Source organism: Somniosus microcephalus, unplaced genomic scaffold, assembly GCF_052327205.1.
Source record: "Somniosus microcephalus isolate GS21.2 unplaced genomic scaffold, FLI_Smic_1.0 unresolved_chr2, whole genome shotgun sequence".
Classification (NCBI taxonomy): Eukaryota; Metazoa; Chordata; class Chondrichthyes; order Squaliformes; family Somniosidae; genus Somniosus; species Somniosus microcephalus.
The window spans coordinates 83,626,947-83,648,498 of NW_028225180.1; the positions used below are offsets into that span (position 1 = coordinate 83,626,947).

At 47.9% G+C, this 21,552-nt stretch overlaps 1 protein-coding gene across 2 annotated transcripts in view; it reads left to right on the forward strand.

Moving 5' to 3' along the window:
* Positions 1-194: 194 nt before the first annotated feature.
* LOC147092935 (acylphosphatase-2-like) overlaps positions 195-21,552 on the forward strand; it is a 49,166-nt gene continuing 27,808 nt past the window's right edge. Inside the window, exons 1-2 of one of the 2 annotated variants that reach the window (XM_085976257.1) lie at positions 195-375; positions 13,222-13,238. In XM_085976257.1, the coding sequence (XP_085832383.1) occupies positions 315-375; positions 13,222-13,238 (78 nt within the window). In that variant the 5' untranslated portion in view covers positions 195-314. The remainder of the gene's footprint in view (positions 376-13,221; positions 13,239-21,552) is intronic. The other variant, XM_085976258.1, reaches the window with a different exon arrangement.

Here is a 21,552-nt window from a genome sequence, read left to right on the forward strand (position 1 = left end):
ATTTTACACAAACCAGAGCAACTTATTGCCCCAATGTATGGTAAAACAGTGCTAAATTCTCGAATGAAATACGTCTACCACAATGTAAAGCGGTGCAAGCCCACACAATATAATACTGTATGATGGAAACTCCGTATATGCTTCAGTCCTCACTCTATCTTCATTGTTCTCTCGCTTGTTCATTCGCTCCCTCCCTCTCTCTCGCTGACAGGAGGATTTTGTTCCCATCAGTATCCTGCAGAGACCATAGCCAGAAGCAGTGGCTCTGCTATCAGATTGCAGCGCACTCCAGGTTGAACTTGCTGGCTTCAGAGATGAGCTCCTCCACGACGGGACTGAAATCCGTGGATTACGAGATCTTCGGGGATGTGCAGGGTTGGTATAACACAGGGCGAGACTCCTTTCCTGCAAATCCTTTTCGATTTTATTTCATCTCCTTGCTCTGGCTAGACTAAGGGGGGGGCGGGGATGGTGGGGGGGGGGGGGGGGTTGTGTCTGCTGAAAATAGCACAGCTAAACTGACTCGAGCTGCAAAAGCCAGCTGCTATCACAAGCAGCAAATGCCAAGGAGATGCCGGTAATTTAGAACATCAAACTGCTTTATAAATCTCTCATTTTTCAGTGATGGCTTTTAACTTCTATAATTAAAATTTGGCCTTTTATGTATGAAAATAAACACGCCCCTTGCATTTCAGCGATGCTTTGAGTTATGCTGCGCTGTAATATTTTTTTTAATGCCATGCTTCAGAGGTCCGTTCACTGTACCGGATATTGATTTTATTTTTTTGGGGGGGAAGAAACAAATTGTCATGAATGAATGATCCCTAAGCTACCCCGATGGCCTAGTGGGTCAAGCACTAAACCACAGCAGAAGGTGCCATAGTCGTCTTCCAGGCTTCGCTGAGTTTCAGTGATGTAAGCTGAAGCAGTAACTGAGGTGCTACAGTTAGCCATAGTGCCCTTGGATTAGCGGGGAGGTAAAATCATCCACTCCGGATGGAAGGGGCGGGGTGGGGGGAGGTGAGAGGAGAAAATTGACGTGGTTACTGTGCGTCATGGCACTGGGTTTGGCTTTAGTGGCCGGTATGCCTTGTAACATCAACTAAGACGATAGCAAAATACTGCGGGTGCTGGAAATCCGAAATAACAACAGAAAACGCTGGAAAAACTCAGCAGACCAGGGCAGCATCCGTGGAGAGAGAAACAGAGTTAACGTTATCTAGACAGACTAGGTGCAGGAAGGATGTTCCCGATGGCCGGGGAGTCCAGATCCAGGGGTCACAGTCTAAGGATAAGGGGTAAGCCATTTAGGACAGAGATGAGGAGGAATTTCTTCACCCAGAGAGTGGTGAACCTGTGGAATTCTCTACCACAGAAGGCAGTAGAGACCAATTCATTAAATATATTCAAGAAGGAGTTAGATATATTTCTTAAGGCTAAAGGGATCAAGGGATATGGGGAGAAGGCAGGGACAGGGTACTGAATTTGGATGATCAGCCATGATCGCATTGAATGGCGGAGCAGGCTCGAGGGGCCGAATGGCCTACTCCTGCTCCTATCTTCTATGTTTCAGGTCGATGACCTTTCGTCAGAACTGGAAAAAGCAGGAAATGGAAAGCAGGTTTAGGGGCTGGGAAAAGGGGGAGGGGATGAAAGAACAAGAGGGAAGGTCAGCGATAGGATAGAAAGCAGGAGACATTGAGAGACATTAAGAGATATTGAAGGCGAGAGGAGGTGGTAATGGGACAGGTTAAGAAACAAAGGATGGCTCTAGATGGGGTGTGAATTGCGCTGGCGGAATGAAGGACGGCTGCCCTGTGGGAGGGAAGAAGAAAAAAAAGGCAAACAAAAATTGTGGATAAAATAAGAAAATATATATACTGTATGTGATAGGGGCTGAAGAAACTAATAAGAGTTTTGTTGCATTGCTGTCTTCATTTTGGCCTCACCAGTTTCATTTTGTAGGCGGGTAGGTGTGCTGGTTGCCACGTTCCCAGTACACCCAGGAAATCTTGCAGAAGGGTGTCTGAGTAGACCTTTCAGGCTGGAGGGCCTTTCAAAGGCCTGCGATGGTTCAGCTAAGTGCTCTTCTGCCACGTCTGGGCCCTTTCTGCCACAAAGCCCACGAATATGTTGTTGCCTCCCAAATCCGTTCCCATCCCTCCCGCAACTCCCGTGTTTGAATCTCTCAAATTAGGTCTCCACCCCTCCCATGGCAGCGGAATGGTTCTAACCAAAATGGCAAATGACATTCTGTCACTGTGACCGTAGTGCATTATATATCCTTGTCCTCTTCTATATCTCTGCAGACGATGATAAGGTTCCCCACACCATCCATCTCCCAAAACCGCCCCTCCACTGTCCAATGGGGTTGTCCTCGATTGGTTCCATTCTTCCAATCATAGTCAGAGCATCTCCAGCAATGACTTCTTCTCCAGCCGTTGCACTCTTTACCCCCCACCCCCCCCCCCAGTCCTACAAGGATCCATCCTTGGCCCCTCCTCTTCCTCATCTACACACTGCCCCACGGTGACACCATCTGTAGACATGGGTTCAGCTATCACGTGTACATTCACGAGCCCCAGCTCTACCTCTCCGCCACCTGTCTCGATCTTTCCATTGCCTCTGTGCTCCTCAAACGCCCGGTCTTGGACGAATTGCAATTTTCTCCAGGTAAACATTGGGAAACCATTGTTGTTGGCGCTCGCTGAGTCAGCCGTGGCTCAGTGGGTAGTACTCTCGCCTCTGAGTCAGAAGGTGATGCGCTATCAATTACTCATAAAAGACGGAGAGTTAGGAGAGTAACTAAAGGCTTTTATTAGCAAAGAACAGAGCATGCCTCTCGTGGTTGACTGGGTTCCAAGAAGGCAGGGGGCTGCAGAGCGGTCACCTTTATACCTGGGCCTGTGGGTGGAGCCAGGGGCGGAGCCAGCAGAGACATGCTGAGGCATGCATAGGTACAACAGTGTGCAACAACAACGGTGAACAACAATAACAGTGGTTTACCACAGAAGGTTGCGGGTTCAAGTCCCACTCCAGAGACTTGAGCCCATAATCTAGGCTGACACTCCCAGTGCAGTACTGAGGGAGCGCCGCACTGTCGGAGGGGCCGTGCTGAGGGAGCGCCGCACTGTCGGAGGGGCCGTGCTGAGCGAGCGCCGCACTGTCGGAGGGGCAGTGCTGAGGGAGCGCCGCACTGTCGGAGGGGCAGTATTGAGGGAGCGCCGCACTGTCGGAGGGGTGGTACTGAGGGAGCGCCGCACTGTCGGAGGGGCGGTACAGAGGGAGCGCCGCACTGTCGGAGGGGCAGTACTGAGGGAGCGCTGCACTGTCGGAGGGGCAGTGCTGAGGGAGCGCTGCACTGTCGGAGGGGCAGTACTGAGGGAGCGCTGCACTGTCGGAGGGGCAGTACTGAGGGAGCGCTGCACTGTCGGAGGGGCAGTACTGAGGGAGCGCTGCACTGTCGGAGGGGCAGTACTGAGGGAGCGCTGCACTGTTGGAGGGGCAGTACTGAGGGAGCACCGCACTGTCGGAGGGGCAGTATTGAGGGAGTGCTGCACTGTTGGAGGTGCTGTCTTTCAGATGAGATGTTAAACCGAGGCCCCATCTGTGTTCTCAGGTAAAAGATCCCATGGCTCTATTTTGAAGAAGAGCAGGGGAGTTCTCCCCGGTGTCCTGGGGCCAATATTTATTCCTCAACCAACATCACTAAAACAGATGATCCGGAGATTATCACATTGCTGTTTGTGGGAGCTTGCTGTGCGCAAATTAGCTGCTGCATTTCCTACATTACAACAGTGACCACACTTCAAAAAGTACTTCATTGGCTGTAAAGCGCTTTGGGACGTCCGATGGTCGTGAAAGGTGCTATATAAATGCAAGTCTTTTCTATTCTTTTTCGCTACTAACTCCACACCCATGGCAATGACCACATCCCCCTCCTGGCCATTGTCTCAGACCTTGGTGTCCTATTTGACTTCAAACTGAGCTACTGATGCCAGATTTTCTCCAAAAATGGCTGCTTGATTTCCTTCAACCCCATCTCAACCCACCTGCTGCTGAAATCCTCACCCGTGCCTCTGTCACCTCCGGGCTTGACTATTCCAATGCTCTCCTGGGCGGCCTTCCATCCGCCATTCTCCGCAAACTGCAGCTCATCCGAAACTCTGCTGCCGGTATTCTATTCTGTACCAAGTCACGCTTGCCTACCACCCCTGCCTTTGCTGACCGACACAAATCCCCCAACACCTCAAATTTAAAACTCTCGTCCTCGTTGTTTATAAAAATCCCTCTGTGGACTAGGACCCCAGCTACTCACAATATATATTAATGATCTAGACAAGGGAACTCAATGTAATATCTCCAAGTTTGCAGACGACATAAAGTTGGGTGGGCGTGTGTGCTGTGAGGAGGATGCCGAGAAACTCCAGTATGATTTGGACAGGTTGGGTGATTGGGCAGATGCAGTATAATGTGGATAAATGCGAGGTTATCCACTTTGGTGGTGTAATGAAATCTGTTTGTCTTGCCTGTATTCGTTCTTGCCTGTATCCGTTTTGCACTCATGTATATTACCCTCCCCCACACGGTGTATAGTTTCACTTCCTCTTTCCTGACTAACCTGGAAGGTTCCAGGTCTTGGCTCTTGGCTCCGCCCCTGACTTCTCTTACATAAAGATCCCAGGATCTGTATGACTCATTCCTGCGAGCCAGTCAGTGTGTTGAGATGTTAGCTCTGATCTTAGTGATTAAAAGCCAACTTGTTAAAGTCTATAACTTCTAGTTTTGTGGTTATTGAAGGCACATCAGGTGGCAAAAACAAGAAGGCAGATTATTATCTGAATGGCAATAGATTGGGAGAAGGGGGAAGTGTAACGAGACCTGGGTGTCCTTGTGCACCAGTCGCTGAAGGTAAGCATGCAGGTGCAACAGGCGGTTAAGAAGGCAAATGGTATGTTGGCCTTCATAGCGAGAGGATTCGAGTACAGGAACAAGGATGTCTTGCTGCAGTTGTACAGGGCCTTGGTGAGACCACACCTTGAGTATTGTGTGCAGTTTTGGTCGCCTTATCTGAGGAAGGATGTTCTTGCCATCGAGAGAGTGCAGCAAAGATTCACCAGGCTGATACCTGGGATGGCAGGAATGACGTATGAGGAGAGATTGGGTCGATTGGGCTTGTAAAGTTTAGAAGAATGAGAGGGGGTCTCATTGAAACTTATAAAATTCTAACAGGACTAGACAGACTAGATGCAGGAAGGATGTTCCCGATGGCGGGGGAGTCCAGAACCAGGGGTGACAGTCTAAGGATAAGGGGTAAGCCATTTAGGACAGAGATGAGGAGGAATTTCTTCACCCAGAGAGTGGTGAACCTGTGGAATTCTCTACCAAAGAAGGCAGTAGAGGCCAATTCATTAAATATATTTAAGAAGGAGTTGGATATATTTCTTAAAGCTAAAGGGATCAAGGGATATGGGGAGAAAGCAGGGACAGGGTACTGAATTTGGATGATCAGCCATGATCTCATTGAATGGCGGAGCAGGCTCGAGGGGCCGAATGGCCGACTCCTGCTCCTATCTTCTATGTTTCTGTGCCCCCTCCGTACATTTGTAAGCCCTACAGCTCCCCCTCCCCCGAACTTTCATTTCCTCTGACTCTGGCCTCTTGCACATCACCCCTCCTGTTACCCCATCATTGCCAACTGCCTCCTAGGCCCCTAGAATTCCCTCCCTTAAACCCATTTGCCTGTCCACCTCCCTCTCCTTAAAACCCACGACTTTTGCCAAGCTGTAGTCACCCCTCCGAATATCTCCTTTGGCTGGGCGCCCATTTTTTGATTCTACCTTTTGTGAAGTGCCGAGGGACTTGCTTCCATGTTAAAGACGCTATGTAAATACAAGCTGTTGTTATGTGCACTTGACCTTTTGGTGGGATTAGCGTCAGTTCCAAATCGTTTACAACTAATTTAGACCTGTGAACGAAAAATCGACGCCATCATGTATCCATTCAAAAAGAATAGGTTTACAGTTTCACTCTGAGCATTTGTCCCTCGCCCACTGGCTGGGAGTAGGATGAGGCTCGCTTGTGACACCGCTCTCCTCCCTGTGGTCAGATACTCGAGGCTCACCTGAGGATAATCATTTAGGAGCGTTAGCAAAGGGCTGCTGTCGCCTGCCAGACTGTATTCCAGCGGAAGTTGGTATCTTCAGGAGAGAAGGGAGGAAAAAATAAATGGCCCTTTTTTGTGCATTTCTATCGATAATTTCATTTAGATAGTGAATGTTGATGGCACAGTCTGGGATCTGGCTTTGAAGAAGCAATCACTCTTGTGATTGCAAAGAAGCGGAATTGATGCACACTTGTTTGAATTGACACAGCCACTGAAGCATGCTTGATTAATGAATGTCTCCATTTGATGTTAGCTCAACTTCATACTATCATTAATGACTGGCATTATTTGATGCCGGTTCAGCACTCTTGCACTGAGCAGCTCCGAGCCTGCTGCACTGCAGCAACTCGCCAAGGCTTCTTCGGCAACACCTCTCAAACCCGCGACCTCTACCGCCAAGAAGGACAAAGGCAGCAGGTGCATGGGAACATCATTAGCTCCAAGCTCCCCTCCCAGGTCTCTCTCTCTCTCAATCCTCACTTGGACATATATCGCCGTTCCTTCATTGTCGCTGGGTCAAAATCCTGGAACGCCCTATCTTCACCACATGGACTGCAGTGGTTCAAGAAGGCGGCCCACCACCACCTTCTCAAGGGAACCTAGGGACGGGCAATAAATGCCGGCCTTGCCAGTGATGCCCTCATCCCGAGGATGAATGGGGGGGGGGAAATCAGCGTTTAAACAAAATCAGGATGTTAACCGGATCATCCCCAAGCGTTTCTCTTATCCCAGTGGCAAAGCACCTTGCCTAGGATTGATGTTTTCATCCAATGATCCAGCCAAGACTGGGAACTTGCCATTTGGGAGTCGACCAGATGGGAATGTCACCTTGGATGTTAATTTGTGCTTGAGTTTCTTCATCTGTGACACAAAGCAGAAATGGACTGAGCACAAGATTCACCCATAAATAATGAGATCGAAGAAAATGAAGTTGATTATATTTTTAATTTTTTTTTTAAATGATCAATTCAGGGAAAGGCTGCTTTGATCCCAGAAAGACCCGATGTGATTGAGAGGTGCAATGGTCTTCGGTTAGGTCGGTGGAGGCTAAGGCCTTGTACCTATTTGAGAAACAGTTTGGGTGTTGTGATGCGGACGCTTGTTTTATGAGTGGCCTTGTGAACTGCAGCCATATTTGACTGTAGGGGACATTTGTTGATGTTTCCGGCTGCAGGTCACTTTATTATTGCTGAGTGCCGCAAAATTGAACAATGGATATCGCTTTAATAATTTTTTAAAATTTGTTTATGGGATGTTGACATCGCTTGGCAAGGCCCAGCATTTATTGCCCATCCCTAATTGCCCTTGAGAAGGTGGTGGTGATCTGCCTTCTTGAACTGCTGCAGTCCGTGTGGTGAAGGTGTTCCCACAGTGCTGTTAGGTTGGGAGTTCCAGGATTTTGACCCAGCGACGATGAAGGATCGGCGATATACTTCTAAGTCAGGATGGTGTGTCTTGGAGGTGGTGGTGTTCCCATGCGCCTGCTGCCCTTGTCCTTCTAGGTGGAAGAGGTCGTGTGTGACGTAAGAAAACTACTAGGCACTTGGTCTAAGCGTTAAACAAGGCTTTAATCAACTGTTTTTCAACATGGAGTTCTAGTTGTGTCCTTCACTAGTTCCTGTTAAAGAATGTCCTGAGCAAGCTGGGCCCGTGCCCGAGTATTTATACTCTCCCTGAACAGCGCCACCAGCAGGACGCCCAGTATCATTTCATAAGTCATTTCCACATGAATGACAAGATTCATGTCAGTGGGTTTGGGAGGTGCTGCCGAAGAAGCCATGGCGAGTTGCTGCAGTGCATCTTGTAGATGGCCCACACTGCAGCCACGGTGCGCCGGTGGTGGAGGGAGTGAATGTTTAAGGTGGTGGATTGGGTGCCGATCAAGCGAGCTGCTTTGCACTGGATGGTGTCGAGCTTGTGTGTTGGAGCTGCACTCATCCAGGCAAGTGGAGAGTATTCCATCACACTCCTGACTTGTGCCTTGTAGATGGTGGAAAGGCTTTGGGGAGTCAGGAGGTGAGACACTCGTCGCAGAATACCCAGCCTCTGACCTGCTCTTGTTGCCACAGTATTTATGTGGCTGCTCCAGTTAAGTTTCTGGTCAATGGTGACCCCCAGGATTTTGATGGTTGGGGGATTCGGCGATGGTAATGCCGTTGAATGTCAAGGAGCGATGGTTAGACTCTCGCTTGTTGGAGATAGTCATTGCCTGGCACTCCTGTGATGCGAATGTTACCTGCCACTTACCAGCCCAGGCCTGAACGTCGTCCAGGTCTTGTTGCATGCGGGCATGGACTGCTTCATTATCTGAGGAGTTGTGAATGGCGCTGAACACTGTGCAGTCATCAGCGAACATCCCCATTTCTGATCTTATGTTGGAGGGAAGATCATTGATGAAGCAGCTGAAGATGATTGGGCCTAGGACACTGCCCTGAGGAACTCCTGCAGCGATGTCCTGGGGCTGTGATGATTGACCTTCAACCACCACAACCATCTTCCTTTGTATATTACAAATCTATGTGCCCTTTTAAAAGAATCACAACTTTATTCCATTCAATAGGTTGCAATCTGTCTCATTAATCAAAAAAGAAATACGTTCGCTTCAGTGGGTTACAGTCTGCTTCACCTGTAGAAAGAAAAAAAACCTTCTTTTCAATTGCAATATGTCTCGGCAAAAAAGGAACAGAGCTCCATTTATGTCACTGAGTCCGCAGTTGGTCCCACTGTCTTTTTTTCTGTTTACGTTTGGGAAAGGGTCTGCTCCTGGGAACAGTGATAATGTACCAATGAATTCATGAGGGCGTTGGATTTTTAAATTGATGTGCAATTTCTTCCTCTGGGTGGTGCTACATGCTGAACATCTGAAACACAGACTGGTTCTACTGTAACCTACATAACGCAGGCCTCTTAGTAATCGCTGCTGAGCTCAAACCTCTACAGCAGTAGATTGCAGGATGATTCGTGTGAATTGAGAACAGCCGATGTAGAAATGAGTCTAGAAGTCTTCTGTTGCAAACAATGAAATCACCCTGAGCAATCGAGAGCAAAGCTTCCTCCGTGAAATAGATCAGTGCAGAGCCCATGAAGACGCCTGTAGTCTCTTACCTTAAGTCAACAAGCTCCATTATCCGAGCAGATCATTCCCACTCTAGCCAGAGAGCAGTTGGATTCATAGCATCTAAAATTAATCTGCTGTGTTCCAGCTGGTGATTGGAGAATAGTCTCTATTACGTAACTAAGACCTCCATTTCAGTTCAGTTCAATTTTATTTGCCATATGTAACCAGTACAAGTACAATTATAATGGAATGCTTACTCCCCGTAGGGACGCGTCAGCTGTACATACAGCGCCGCGTTCAGAGAGTCAATACAATGGCTTCCCGTGGCAGTGGGAGCGCGACGTCCCTCAGCCGCTCCGTCCTCCTCGTCACCGCGGCCTCCTCCTCACTGTTGCCGGCTCCACGTGTGGTGGCCTGCTTCTCCCGCTCACGATCCGACCTCTGGCTGCCATGCCCGGCTCCCCTCCTCCCAGTCTGGACTGCGAGTTTCCCGCCATGGAGCTGCCGGCCGACGTGCTGCAGCGGGTCGTCGTGGCTGCTGCTCGTTGCGCTGCAACTAGACTACAATTGCAGTTTGTTCACCATTTTAGCATTGGACGCCAACCCATTTAAACGTAGATAAATATGTCCCAGCCACAAACTCCGTTCCCTGACCACCGTTTCCATCCCTCTCCCTGGCAACTGTCTGAAACTGAGCCAGACCGTTCGCAACCTTGTGTTTGACCACGAAATGAACTCCTGACCACGTATCCGCTCCATCGCCAAGACTGCTTACTTCCACCTCCATAACATCGCCCGACTCCGACCCTGTCTCAACTAAACTGCTACTGAACTCCTCCTCCATGCCTTTGTTACCTCTAGACTGGACTATTCCAATGCTCTTCTGACCGGCATCCCATCTTCCACCCTATATAAACTTGTACTCATCCAAAACTCTGCTGCCCATATCTTAAGCCTCGTTCACCCATCACCCCTCTGCTCGCTGACCTACATTGGCTCCCGGTCCGACAGTGCCTCAATTTAAAAATCTTCATCCTTGTTTTCCAATCCCTCCATGGCCTTGCCCTCCCTCCCTAGCTCTGTAATCTCCTCCCCCCCCCCCCCCCCCCCCCGAGATCTCTGCGCTCCTCCAATTCTGGCCTCTTGAGCATCCCTGATTTTAATCGCTCCACCATTGGTGGCCGTGCCTTCAGCCGCCTGGGCCCCAAGCTCCGGAATTCCCTCCCTAAACCTCTCCGCCTCTCTCTCCTCCTTTAAGACGCTCCTTAAAACTCTTTGACCAAGCATCTGTCCTTGTATCTCCTCCTGTGGCTCAGTGTCAAAATGTTTTTATTGATAACGCTCCTGTGAAGAGCCTTGGGACGTTTTGTCACGTTAAAGGTGCTGTATAAATGCAAGTTGTTGTTTCATAGGTTAACTCTCTCTCTCTAAGGCCTTGAAATTCCTCTCTCTGGTATTAATATACAAAAGCTCGGCATCTTCATATAATATTTCTTTGTTCACCATTTTAGCATAGACTTCAACCCATTTAAAAGTAGGTAAATATGTCCATTAAAATAGCAGATAGCAGACTATTGAAAGGACTTTAAACCAGTAAAGGTGGGGAGAGAGGGTGGCGGGGTAGGATTCCGGTCAAAATAATGGTAAAAATTATAACCTAAAGATAAGAAAAAAAAAGGATCAGAGCAAAAGTCAGACTACAAAGAGTAATAAAGATAATATAAATTCTCCAGGTTCAGATTTGCATTCATTTCAAAGGGAATACAATGTAGGTTGACATTGGGCTATGTCACATTCGTGCATGGAGACTTACAGGAGGCGATTTTTTTCACAGCGCAAAGGGGACGGTAGCCAGACAAAGAATTTTTAAAACAACATCTACCTTGCTGCCCGAGGCCTGTCTGACTCGATTTTTGAGCCGGCTTCGAAATAGGCAGCCAATGCTCCCGCTCGAAACAGGCGGAAGCCTCATTAAAATATTGAAACCCGGGTCAAATGCCGTATTTAGGACCCGATGCAATTTTGCTCTTCCATTGGGCAGAGCATGCACTCCGTCCAGTGGCGCTGAGCCTTGAGCAACAGAGAGCTAGCTGTAGGCCCCTGAGATAAACGTTCCTGACCAGCTTTGCCGATATTTTCTCTTGGGCTAGGGGTCAATAACCAGGGGGCATAGATTTAGGGTAATTGGTCGGAGGTTTAGAGGGGATTTGAGGAGAGATCTTTTCACCCAGAGGGTGGTGGGGGTTCTGGAACTCCCTGCCTGAAAGGGTGGTAGAGGCAGAAACCCTCGTCGCATTTAAAAAGTACAGTAAACTCTTTCGTATCCGGCACCTACGGGACCGGGATGGGGCCGGTTGAATAAAAATTCCAGATAACGGAGAGGTATACCTACCGAGGCAATTTATATATCGGCTGACCTTAGACCAGAAGAAGGTAATTTTGTGGGGGTGTTCCGAACTCAAGGACGGGAGGTGGGACATGGAGTGCCAATGGCCCAAGCTGGTAATGTAAAAGCTGAAGGAGCACACCTGCTTATTCTGGCCCCACAAATATACAGTAAAACTTATCTTTGGGTCCCTCTTTGGTTGGATGGCCAGCTGACACTGTGCGGGGAAGATTGCAGCACCCACAGCGACGGCGGGAACAAGTGGTAAGTCATTCCCCACCATTTTCGGGACACTACTGCCCCGTTCCTTCCGGGGCGGAAGCCTCAAAACCTACTCCTGAATTTTGCCGGCTATTAAAGAATTCCGGATGATTAAGTGCCGTTTAAACAAGAGTTTACTGTACTTGGATGTGCACTTGAAGTGCCGTAACCTACAGGGCTACGGACCAAGTGCTGGAAAGTGGGATTAGGCTGGAGAGCTCTTTGTCGGCTGGCACTGACAAGATGGGCCGAATGGCCTTCCTTGTGTGCTGTAAATTTCTATGATTCTATCACCTAACCACTACTTCCAGATTTACCTTTCCCCTTCCCTCCTGCCCACCCCCCCCCCCCCCCCCCCCCACAACCGCGACCTGACAAAAATGTTCCCTCCCACTGCCGGCCCCTCTGTGCCCCGTCCCGGGATTGCTCCCCGCCCTTCAAGGACCCGCGTCCTACTCGACTCGGCAGAGGAGCCGCCCGATTTCCCGCCCATACCCCGGTGCCGGCCCTCGTTCAGCGCGAGCTGCTCGCCAGTATCATTCTGATGAAGCCTGACCACAAAAAGTGGTTTGGGCCGCCAGCAAGCTTTCTCGGGCGGGCAGTGCGATCACTTCACCCACCACCCGCTCAATCAACGCCGAAAACAGAAACAAAAAAATGGACCCGCTGTGTTAATGATCAAATTCCTTTAGCAAAGGCATTCATTTGTCTCCAATGAACTTGTTGACGCCTCTGCTAAAATGGTGGACAAAGAAATTTCATATGCATCTGTTAAAACGTTTGTAGGCAAATGCTGCGTGTAGCGTAATTTCAGAGGTCATTGACTTTCTGTCTAGTGTCAAGGCAGCTCTTGTGATGGGGAAACAATTAAAATCGGGGCTGAGGACAAGAATTATTTTCATTTAAAAACTTATTTGTGGAAGTATTTACTGATGTGTGATAGAAGTAACAAAACAATTCAACAAACGGAACAAGAATCACTGCAGTACGTTGAGCGAAACAGCTAAGCAAATGCGTCCATTTTTAATTGGTGACGCCGAGCGCTCTGCAGACGTTGAACTTAACAGGATGAGAGTCAGCCACCACTCCCCATGGAGGGTTCTCAGCTCATCTGATACGGAAGAGGCATTAAGTTCCGGCAACTCTGGGTATCCAAAGTGCCGGATTGACCTTCCCGCCCGAGGGGCCAGCTCGGCCCAGGGCCTGAGCAAAATATCTTATCGGCATTCAACTCCTTACCTTCGGACTGCTCAACCTGGGAAACCGTTTCGCGATGTGAGCATTACAGCTGCGTTACCCTGCTGAATATCATGAATGATTCTTTTTTTTTTTATTCCCTTCCATTTCTAGGTGTCTTTTTTCGAAAGGTAAGAATGCTGAAACCTCCCCCCCCAAGGAGCCCAATTCTCAGCACAGCTAGCTAAGTCTGCCAGGGTACAGTGTGTCAACTGTGAGTATGTATTTCTCGAAGGGGGAATCAATACCTGCATTCTCAGAGGAAGAAGTGTATGAATGAGCGACCCTTTTGAATCTCCAAATTCATTTTACAAGGCAACTTGCTCGCCTCTTCAAAATAATAGTTAAAGCTGAAGACAGATAAGATCAACAAATCCATACATTGTGCTGTAGACTTGTCCAATCAATTCTAGACTTGATGGTCTTTTCCTTGAATTGGATTTAACTTTGATGTTGTCGCCTGATACCTCTTCTCCCCCCTCTTCCTGAAAATAATATTAATAGTCCAGCAACTGTGTTCAACTTGCCTCATTTGGTAGAATTTTGCCTCTGGGGGGCTGAATGTTCAAGCCCCGTATCATCATTTAGACGTAATAATCCAGGCTGACACTTCAGTGTGGTACTAAGGGAGGTTTCGTCTGCCTATTCAGACGTTAAACATCCTTTGGTGCTCTTGAACAGGGAAGTGGAGCTGAGGCCATGATCAGCTCAGCCATGATCTTATTGAATGGCGGAGCAGGCTCGAGGGGCCAGATGACCTACTCCTGCTCCTACGTCTTATGTTCTTTGGAGAATAGCAGGAAGTTCTTTCATCCCTACCCACCATGCTAGGGACCTCCTCAAAAAATGCAACTAGATTAGTCAGCCATGTCCTACCTTTCACAAATCCATTCAGGTGAAACAGTGGTATAAAATCAGCAACAATCCAATTTGCTGGGGGTTTTTTGAATGAAAGATGATACAGAATGGCCTACATTTTTTTAAGTGCACGCCAGAGGCAAGGAATCTCGCCTGCTGCGTATCAGAAAATCACAGGCACATTGCCGGTGTCTGGCAGATGAGATTCCTTGCCGCTGGCACACACTCGGAAAAATTTAGGTCGGTATTTTTTGTAATAAGCAGAGCAATTTACAAGGACCAAATAAAGTACTTCCGAGTGAGTAGCAATCACTTACAAACAACTGTCTTTCAACAAAGATGTTGGTGTTTATCATCAGCTGTGTCCTGGAAAATTCGCCGGGGTCAGCACCCGGTCAAAATTTCTGACCTGCCACACTTGCAGCAGCTCTGTCGCTGGAAAGGAAAATCTGGCGAAGGGACAGCAGATTTAAAATGACATCAAATTTACAGCACAGAAACCGGCCGTTCGGCCCAACTGGTCCATGTCAGCAATAAAAACAGAAAATTGCTGGAAACACTCAGCAGGTCAGGCAGCCTCCGTGGAGAGAGAAACAGAGTTAACGTTTCAGGTCGATGACCCTTCGTCAGAACTGGAAAAAGTTGGAGATGGAACAGGTTTTTAAGCAATTTTAGGGGCAGGGAAAGGGGGGAGGGGAGGAAAGAACAAAAGGGGAAGGTCTGTGATAGGCTGGAAGGCAGGAGAGATTAAGAGACAAATGTGATGATGATGCAAGGCAAAAGGAGATGGTAATAAGACAAGTTAAGAAACAAAAGACTCTAGATGAAGTGTAAATGGCAATGGCAGAATGATCAACAGCTGCCGTGTGAGAGAGAGAAAAAAAAGATAGGGGCAGAGGTTATGGTCTGAAATTGTTGAACTCAATGTTGAGTCCAGAAGGCTGTAAAGTGCCTAATCGAAAGATGAGGTGCTGTTCCTCGAGCTTACATTGAGCTTCATTGGAACAGTGTAAGAGGCCGAGGACGGAAAGGTCAGAGTGGGAGTGGAGCGGAGAATTAAAGTGACAGGCGACCAGAAGCTCGGGGTCACCCTTACGGACTGAAAGGAGGCGTTTGGTCTCCCCAGTGTAGAGGAGACCGCATCGTGAGCAGTGAATACAGTGTACTAAATTGCAAGAAGTACAAGTAAATTGCTGTTTCACCTGGAAGGAGTGTTTGGGGCCCTGGACAGTGGGAAGGGAGGAGGTAAAAGGGCAGGTGTTGCATCTCCTGCGCTTGCACGTGAAGATCCATGTCAGCGTTCATACGCCACATGAGCCTCCTCCCACTCCAGTTATGTCTTCCCGCACTGCCCCCGCCCCCGTATCCCTATATTCCCTTCCCCCTCATGTATGCATCAAGCCTCCCCTTAAATGCCTATAGAATGACCTATAACGTACAGCACAGAGACAGGCCATTCCGCAATGGGAGGGGAGAACTGCCATCTCAATATCGCAGCGACGGAACATCGCAGCAGCAGTGAACTGGAATGCACTGGCTGAAATGAGAAGGGAAACAAAGAATGAATTTGAATGCCGCTCAGTATCAAGGTGAGAATTTTGGTGTCTGGCGGAGACCAGCCGTTTAAAAAAAAAAAGCCAGGGAATCCCATGGTGTTTTTCAGAACTCCTGATTCAGGTTTCATAATGATCCTCGTGTTACGCGAGTCATGGTGGACAATGGAGTTTTGGGAGGTTGTCCTGTATGTGAATGTAAATGGTACGTTCTCTCCCTCCGAAATACAGGTTTTATTTCATGATGTAAACTCTAAACCTGAGTGTATGAATTTTCTCATCCAAATAGCTTTTTTAAAATCTCTACATAAAAGTAATAACTTATTCTTCGATGTAACTTTCAGGTTATTGTCTTTTCCATTCATAAGAATAAGAAAGCAGTTTTGCTTTGTTTTCACTTAAAGGTACATTTTTTGGGGAGATCAGATGAGATAAGTGTTTGTTTTATGGAAAGCCCTTGCTTCAGCTGGGAATGGTTTTGCCTTGTTAGGAACGAAATATTCCGCGTGAGGCTTGTCACAGCTGCCTTGATAATTATGATTGACAGGCCTCTTGTTTTGACATTCGATCAATCTCACACAATGCCAATTAAAGAGTAACTTGACCAAAGCGCTCAATTAGAAAGAAGTATGATTTCACCAATTAAGGTTTGGACTGAATGAAATTATAGTGAAAGACCCTTTCTGGAGAACAAAGAATTAGTGTCCTATATGTGTTGAGAGGTAAGGTCCCTGATAATTGTTGAAGGACAATTATTTTTCCATAATTGAGGAGCAAAAGAAAGTGGCTGTTAAAGCACTTTTTTCCCTTGTGCCATCTGCTATGATTTTATACTCTGGGTGCCATTGGTAAGGTTGCCAGTCCAGCCATGGGCAGCGGTGTCTCCAATCAGGATGATGTTCGCTTCCTGCGCTATGTGAGATCTTTTGCGCTGTGGCAGAGCCACCAAAGGACTCTGATCGTTTGTATATAATTCCCTTTAACAACATGTTAGCTACAGCCTGAGTCTGTATCTTTATTTATACTGTTTACTTGTACAGAGCGTGATTACTTTTAACAGCGTGGGTAAACGCGATGACGTCACGCCGTACATCACGTGATCCCCCACTGGCGGCAAGAACGTGATGACGTCATGACGTCAACCACGGGACCATCCAGCAGTCCTCGTGGAGCCTCCGAACTGAATAGACCTACACTCGATGTTCTCCTGCAGTTACTTGTTTAAACCTGTTAGTTTCCATTAAACTTCGTTTTGTTTAAGCGCCTGAGTGGACCTCAGTCTTTGGATAGGAACTAGACATTCCTACAGCGCCCATGACCACCATCTGTAGTCATTTGTTTTCTACCATCAACATCACTTGGTTTTGATGGTGATGTTCTGTTGTGTAAGGAAAGACTAATCCTCAGACATTTTGTCCTGTTGAGTGCTTTTCTAGTTGTATTTTTTTCACCGTTGGATTGCCTGTGACTCATTTCAAACTCTTGGAGACAGCATTCTCTTTGAACTTGATGCTTACACATCGTCTCCAATGCCTCCCCCTCAATTGTGGATTTCTTGGTGATTCCAGAAAACCGTGAAGTGCAAGAGGCTTCTCTGCTGGACATCCTTATTTTTGTTTCCATCCTTCAGTCCCTGTGCGGCAGAGTGTGGCCGGGATGCCGGTCATAAGAACTAGGAGCAGAAGTCGGCCATTCGGCCCCTCGAACCTGCTCTGCCATTCAGTAAGATCATGGCTGATCTTCTACCTCAACTCCACTTTCCCCATATCCCTTGATTCCCCACGAGTCCAAAAATCTATCATAGAAACATAGAAGATAGGAGCAGGAGTAGGCCCTTTGAGCCTGCTCCGCCATTCAATGAGATCATGGCTGATCATTCAAATTCAGTACCCTGTCCCTGCCTTCTCCCCATATCCCTTTAGCCTCAAGAAATATATCCAACTCTTTCTTGAATATATTTAATGAACTGGCCTCCACCGCCCTCTGTGGCAGAGAATTCCACAGGTTCACCACTCTCTGGGTGAAGAAATTCCTCCTCATTTCAGTCCTAAATGTCCTACCCCTTATCCTTAGACTATGACCCCTGGTTCTGGACTCCCCCACCATCGGGAACATCCTTCCAGCATCTAGTCTGTCCAGGCCTGACAGAATTTTATAGGTTTCGATGAGATCCCCTCTCAATCTTCTAAACTCCAGCGAGTATAAGCCCAATCGACACAATCTCTCCTCATACGTCATTCCTGCCATCCCAGGTATCAGCCTGGTGAATCTTCACTGCACTCCTTCCATGGCAAGAACATCCTTCCTCTGATCTCAGCCTTGAATATACTCAACAACTCAGCATCCACAGCCCTCTGGGGTAGAGAATTCCAAAGATTCACCACCCTCTGAGTGAAGAAATTCCTCCTCATCTCGGTCTTAAATGGCCGACCCCTTATCCTGAGACTGTGACCCCTGGTTCTAGACTCTCCAGCCCGGGGAAACAACCTCTCAGCATCTACCCTGTCAATCCCCCTCAGTATCTTTTTGCGTCAATATTTGTTGCTCAACCGTTGAGACTGGGAATTTGCCTTGTTGGGAAACATGTGTACTCTTTTGATTGGTGCACTAAAACAAACTTTAAAAGAACCTTAACAAATTAAATTAAAATTTCATTGGCCGGGGTGATGATACACTCCAGTCCCCGCAGCGTCCACCGGTCGCGAAGGCCTCGAGCGTGCCAGCGGACACCGCGTGGGAAACATGTGTATACCCTGCCAAACTGTACCCATGTTTTTATTGCATGGGAAATTACATAGGATATACGGCACAGAAACAGGCCATTCGGCCCAACCTGTCCGTGCTGGCGTTTATGCTCCGCTCGAGCCTCCTCCCGTCTTTCCTCATCTAACTCTACCAGCATAACCCTCTATTCCCTTCTCCCTCATACGCTTGTCTAGCCTCCCCTTAAATGCATCTCTACCATTCGCTTCAACCACTCCCTGTGGTAGCGAGTTCCACATTCTCACCACGTGCTGGGTAAAGAAGTTTCTCCTGAATTCCCTATTGGATTTCTTGGTGACTATCTTATATTGATGGCCTCTAGTTTTGCTCTTCCCCACAAATGGAAACACTCTCTCTCTGTCTACTCGATCAAAACCTTTCATAATTTTAAAGACCTCTATTAGGTCACCCCTCAGCCCTCAAATGAAGCGCACTGGTACAGGAAGCATTCTTTCATGGGCTCCCACAAACAGCAATGTGATAATGACCAGATCATCTGTTTTAGTGATGTTGATTGAGGGATAAATATTGGCCCCAGGATACCAGGGAGAACTCCCCCTGCTCTTCGAAATAGTGCCATGGGATTTTTTACGTCCACCTGAGCAGACGGAGCCTCGGTTTAGCGTCTCCTCTGAAAGACGGCACCTCCGCCAGTGCAGCAAGCCCTCAGCACTGCACTGGGAGTGTCAGCCTAGATTTTTGTGCTCAAGTCCCTGGAGTGGGGCTCCGAATCCACAACCTTCTGACTCAAGAGGCGAGAGTGCTACCCACTGAGCCACAGCTGACACTTTTTATATTAAAAAAAAACCTTTGAAGTTATACTCATGTTAAGTTGGGTGGTAAATAAAATGCTACCATCTGCCTGATACCTCAGCATGTTAACTGCTCTTTTACATAGAATTTTACAGCACAGAAACAGGCCATTCAGCCCAACTGGTCTATGTCGCCATTTATGCTCCACACGAGCCACCTCCCACCTTACTTCATCAAACCATATCACCATACCCTTTTATTCCTTCCTCCCTCGTGTACCTAACGAGCTTCCCCAATAAATGCATCTATGCTATTTGCCTCAACCACTCCATGTGGTAGCGAGTTCAACGTTCTCGCCACTCTGAGTTTCTCCTAAATGCCTTATTGGATTTATTAGTGACTATCTTACATTTATGGCCCATAATTTTGGACTAATGTATGCACACACATTTTTGCTACAGTTACATAGGACTCGAGTTATGACAACAGGAAAAACACAAGTAAGATACACAAAGGAGCAGCAATGTGCAATGAATCAGCTGCGGAAGCACTTAACAACAAGCACCCGAAATGTCAAGTGGTTTTATAACACACTAGTGGATTTCCTGTGGCTTTGCCCACGGAAAGTCAGGGTTAAAGCGAATTTCCCTCGCAGTGCACCAGTGATGCTGTAGATATAGGGACGGAGATCTGCAGCTTCTGGTTTTCTGTATATGTCATGTACTCCTTATTTGGGCACAGAATGGTGTTGCCCAAATAAGGAGTGCGTGACATACATGGCAAACCTTAATACTAATTTCCCACAATAGGCACAGCATCACCAAATGGCACCATCACAGATTTGCTTCGGACGTATAAAAATATAGGGGGGAAAATTCAGTATCGCCCCGTTTGGGGCGCCATTATCGGCCGTGCGCAAAGTTTAGCGCCTGGCACTAATTATCGCCTCCGACTGCAAACTTGGCCTTTATCGCCCCTGGAGGTGATTGGAGCGCTAAATCAGGCGCTTTACACCTGTCTTAAGGCGCAAAGGCCGAGGAGCGAGGTGCTACCTCAGAGCGCTGGCGAAGCAAGGAAGGGCAAATCAAAATAAACCTGCAAAGTGCTGCTCAGTACCCAAAACTCCTTCACACAGCGTTGAATCTCTCCAGAAGTCTCTCTCAGAATGCATGGTGCAAAAATGTCACCGACAAAAAAAAGGCAGGAAGCGGTCGCCTTTAAATAGCGCTCCCCCAGTCCCTTTCTGACTGCAAAACGCTCCCCTCAACCTGTTGTTGCTAGCGGCAGGCGGTAAGGCAGGGGGCGCCACTCAATATCCGGTCCGGGGCGCTAACGGGGCATTGCGCACTCGACTGACGTCACAACCTGCCGGCGCAGGAGATCGTGGCGGTAGTGTTTAGCGCCGCCGCAAAATGTCTAGTTAATTTCGCGAGCGGCGCAAACATCGCCGCGCCCAGGCGCTAGTTGCTTTGCACCCTCTTAAGGCGCTAATGGGAGGCGCAAACAACTGAATTTTTCCCCCATAATGTTTATAAGTGAATATTTACCTTATTTTTTATTGAAGGCACCAATAGTGAGCGGATGTTTGTCGCCTACACTTTTCTCCCCCTTTAGTGATAGAACTGGAAACACTGCTTCTGAATCTACCACTAAGATACTGATCTGCTGCAAAAACGTGGGATTGTAAATCACACTATCATGAGAAAGATTTATGGCGTCTTTCAGAAATGTCTCGGAAGTGCTGCAGGTACAAGGGGCCCAGGTGTTCGTTTCCAGTGCCCTATAAAGGTGCGCGGTCAGGATGCTGCGGAACGGAAATGTGGGCGGAGATCAGCTGCGCTGGACCCCAGTCAGCAGTCCAAAAGACGCAAATTTCCACGAGTGAAATGAATGGCTCAGGAAGCCCCTTCCAGAACTCGGTGTGGTTTCCATTTCGACATCAATCCCATTCTCCAGCCTTCACACACACACACACACACACACACACACACACACACACAGGAAGTGCGCTGTTTCTTCACTGCACCCAAATAATGGCGTCCAGGGCGGCTAACACTGTCTTGAAATGCACTTAGTTTTACATCTTTTCTCAAATTGTTTTTCGTACTTTTGATGTCCGGAAAGACAGATTACATCATAGGAGGATTGTGTCATCCATCGTTGCCCTCTTAACTGCGCATATAGCCATAACTGGACTTAATCCGAGAGACAATGTATTCTGAGGCTGAGATTCACCGAGGAAGAGGTGGTAGAGTTGTCACATATGCATTGTTGTTCTTTTTGTATCTTCACACTTCTCCCTTGGAGAATATCGTGAGGTAGTGAAAGGAATCGCAGGCTGATTTAACAGTCTGACAGAGACATGAACGCTCTTTTCACCGCCGTAACCATCTTTATACCAGCCGCTACGGCGCTTAATGCGCTCCCACAACCCACACGATCCAGGAGCGGCAATCCGCACCCACTGGACCCAACGTGCAAGTATCCCGCTGGATGTCGACCCAGAATTCCGAGCCAA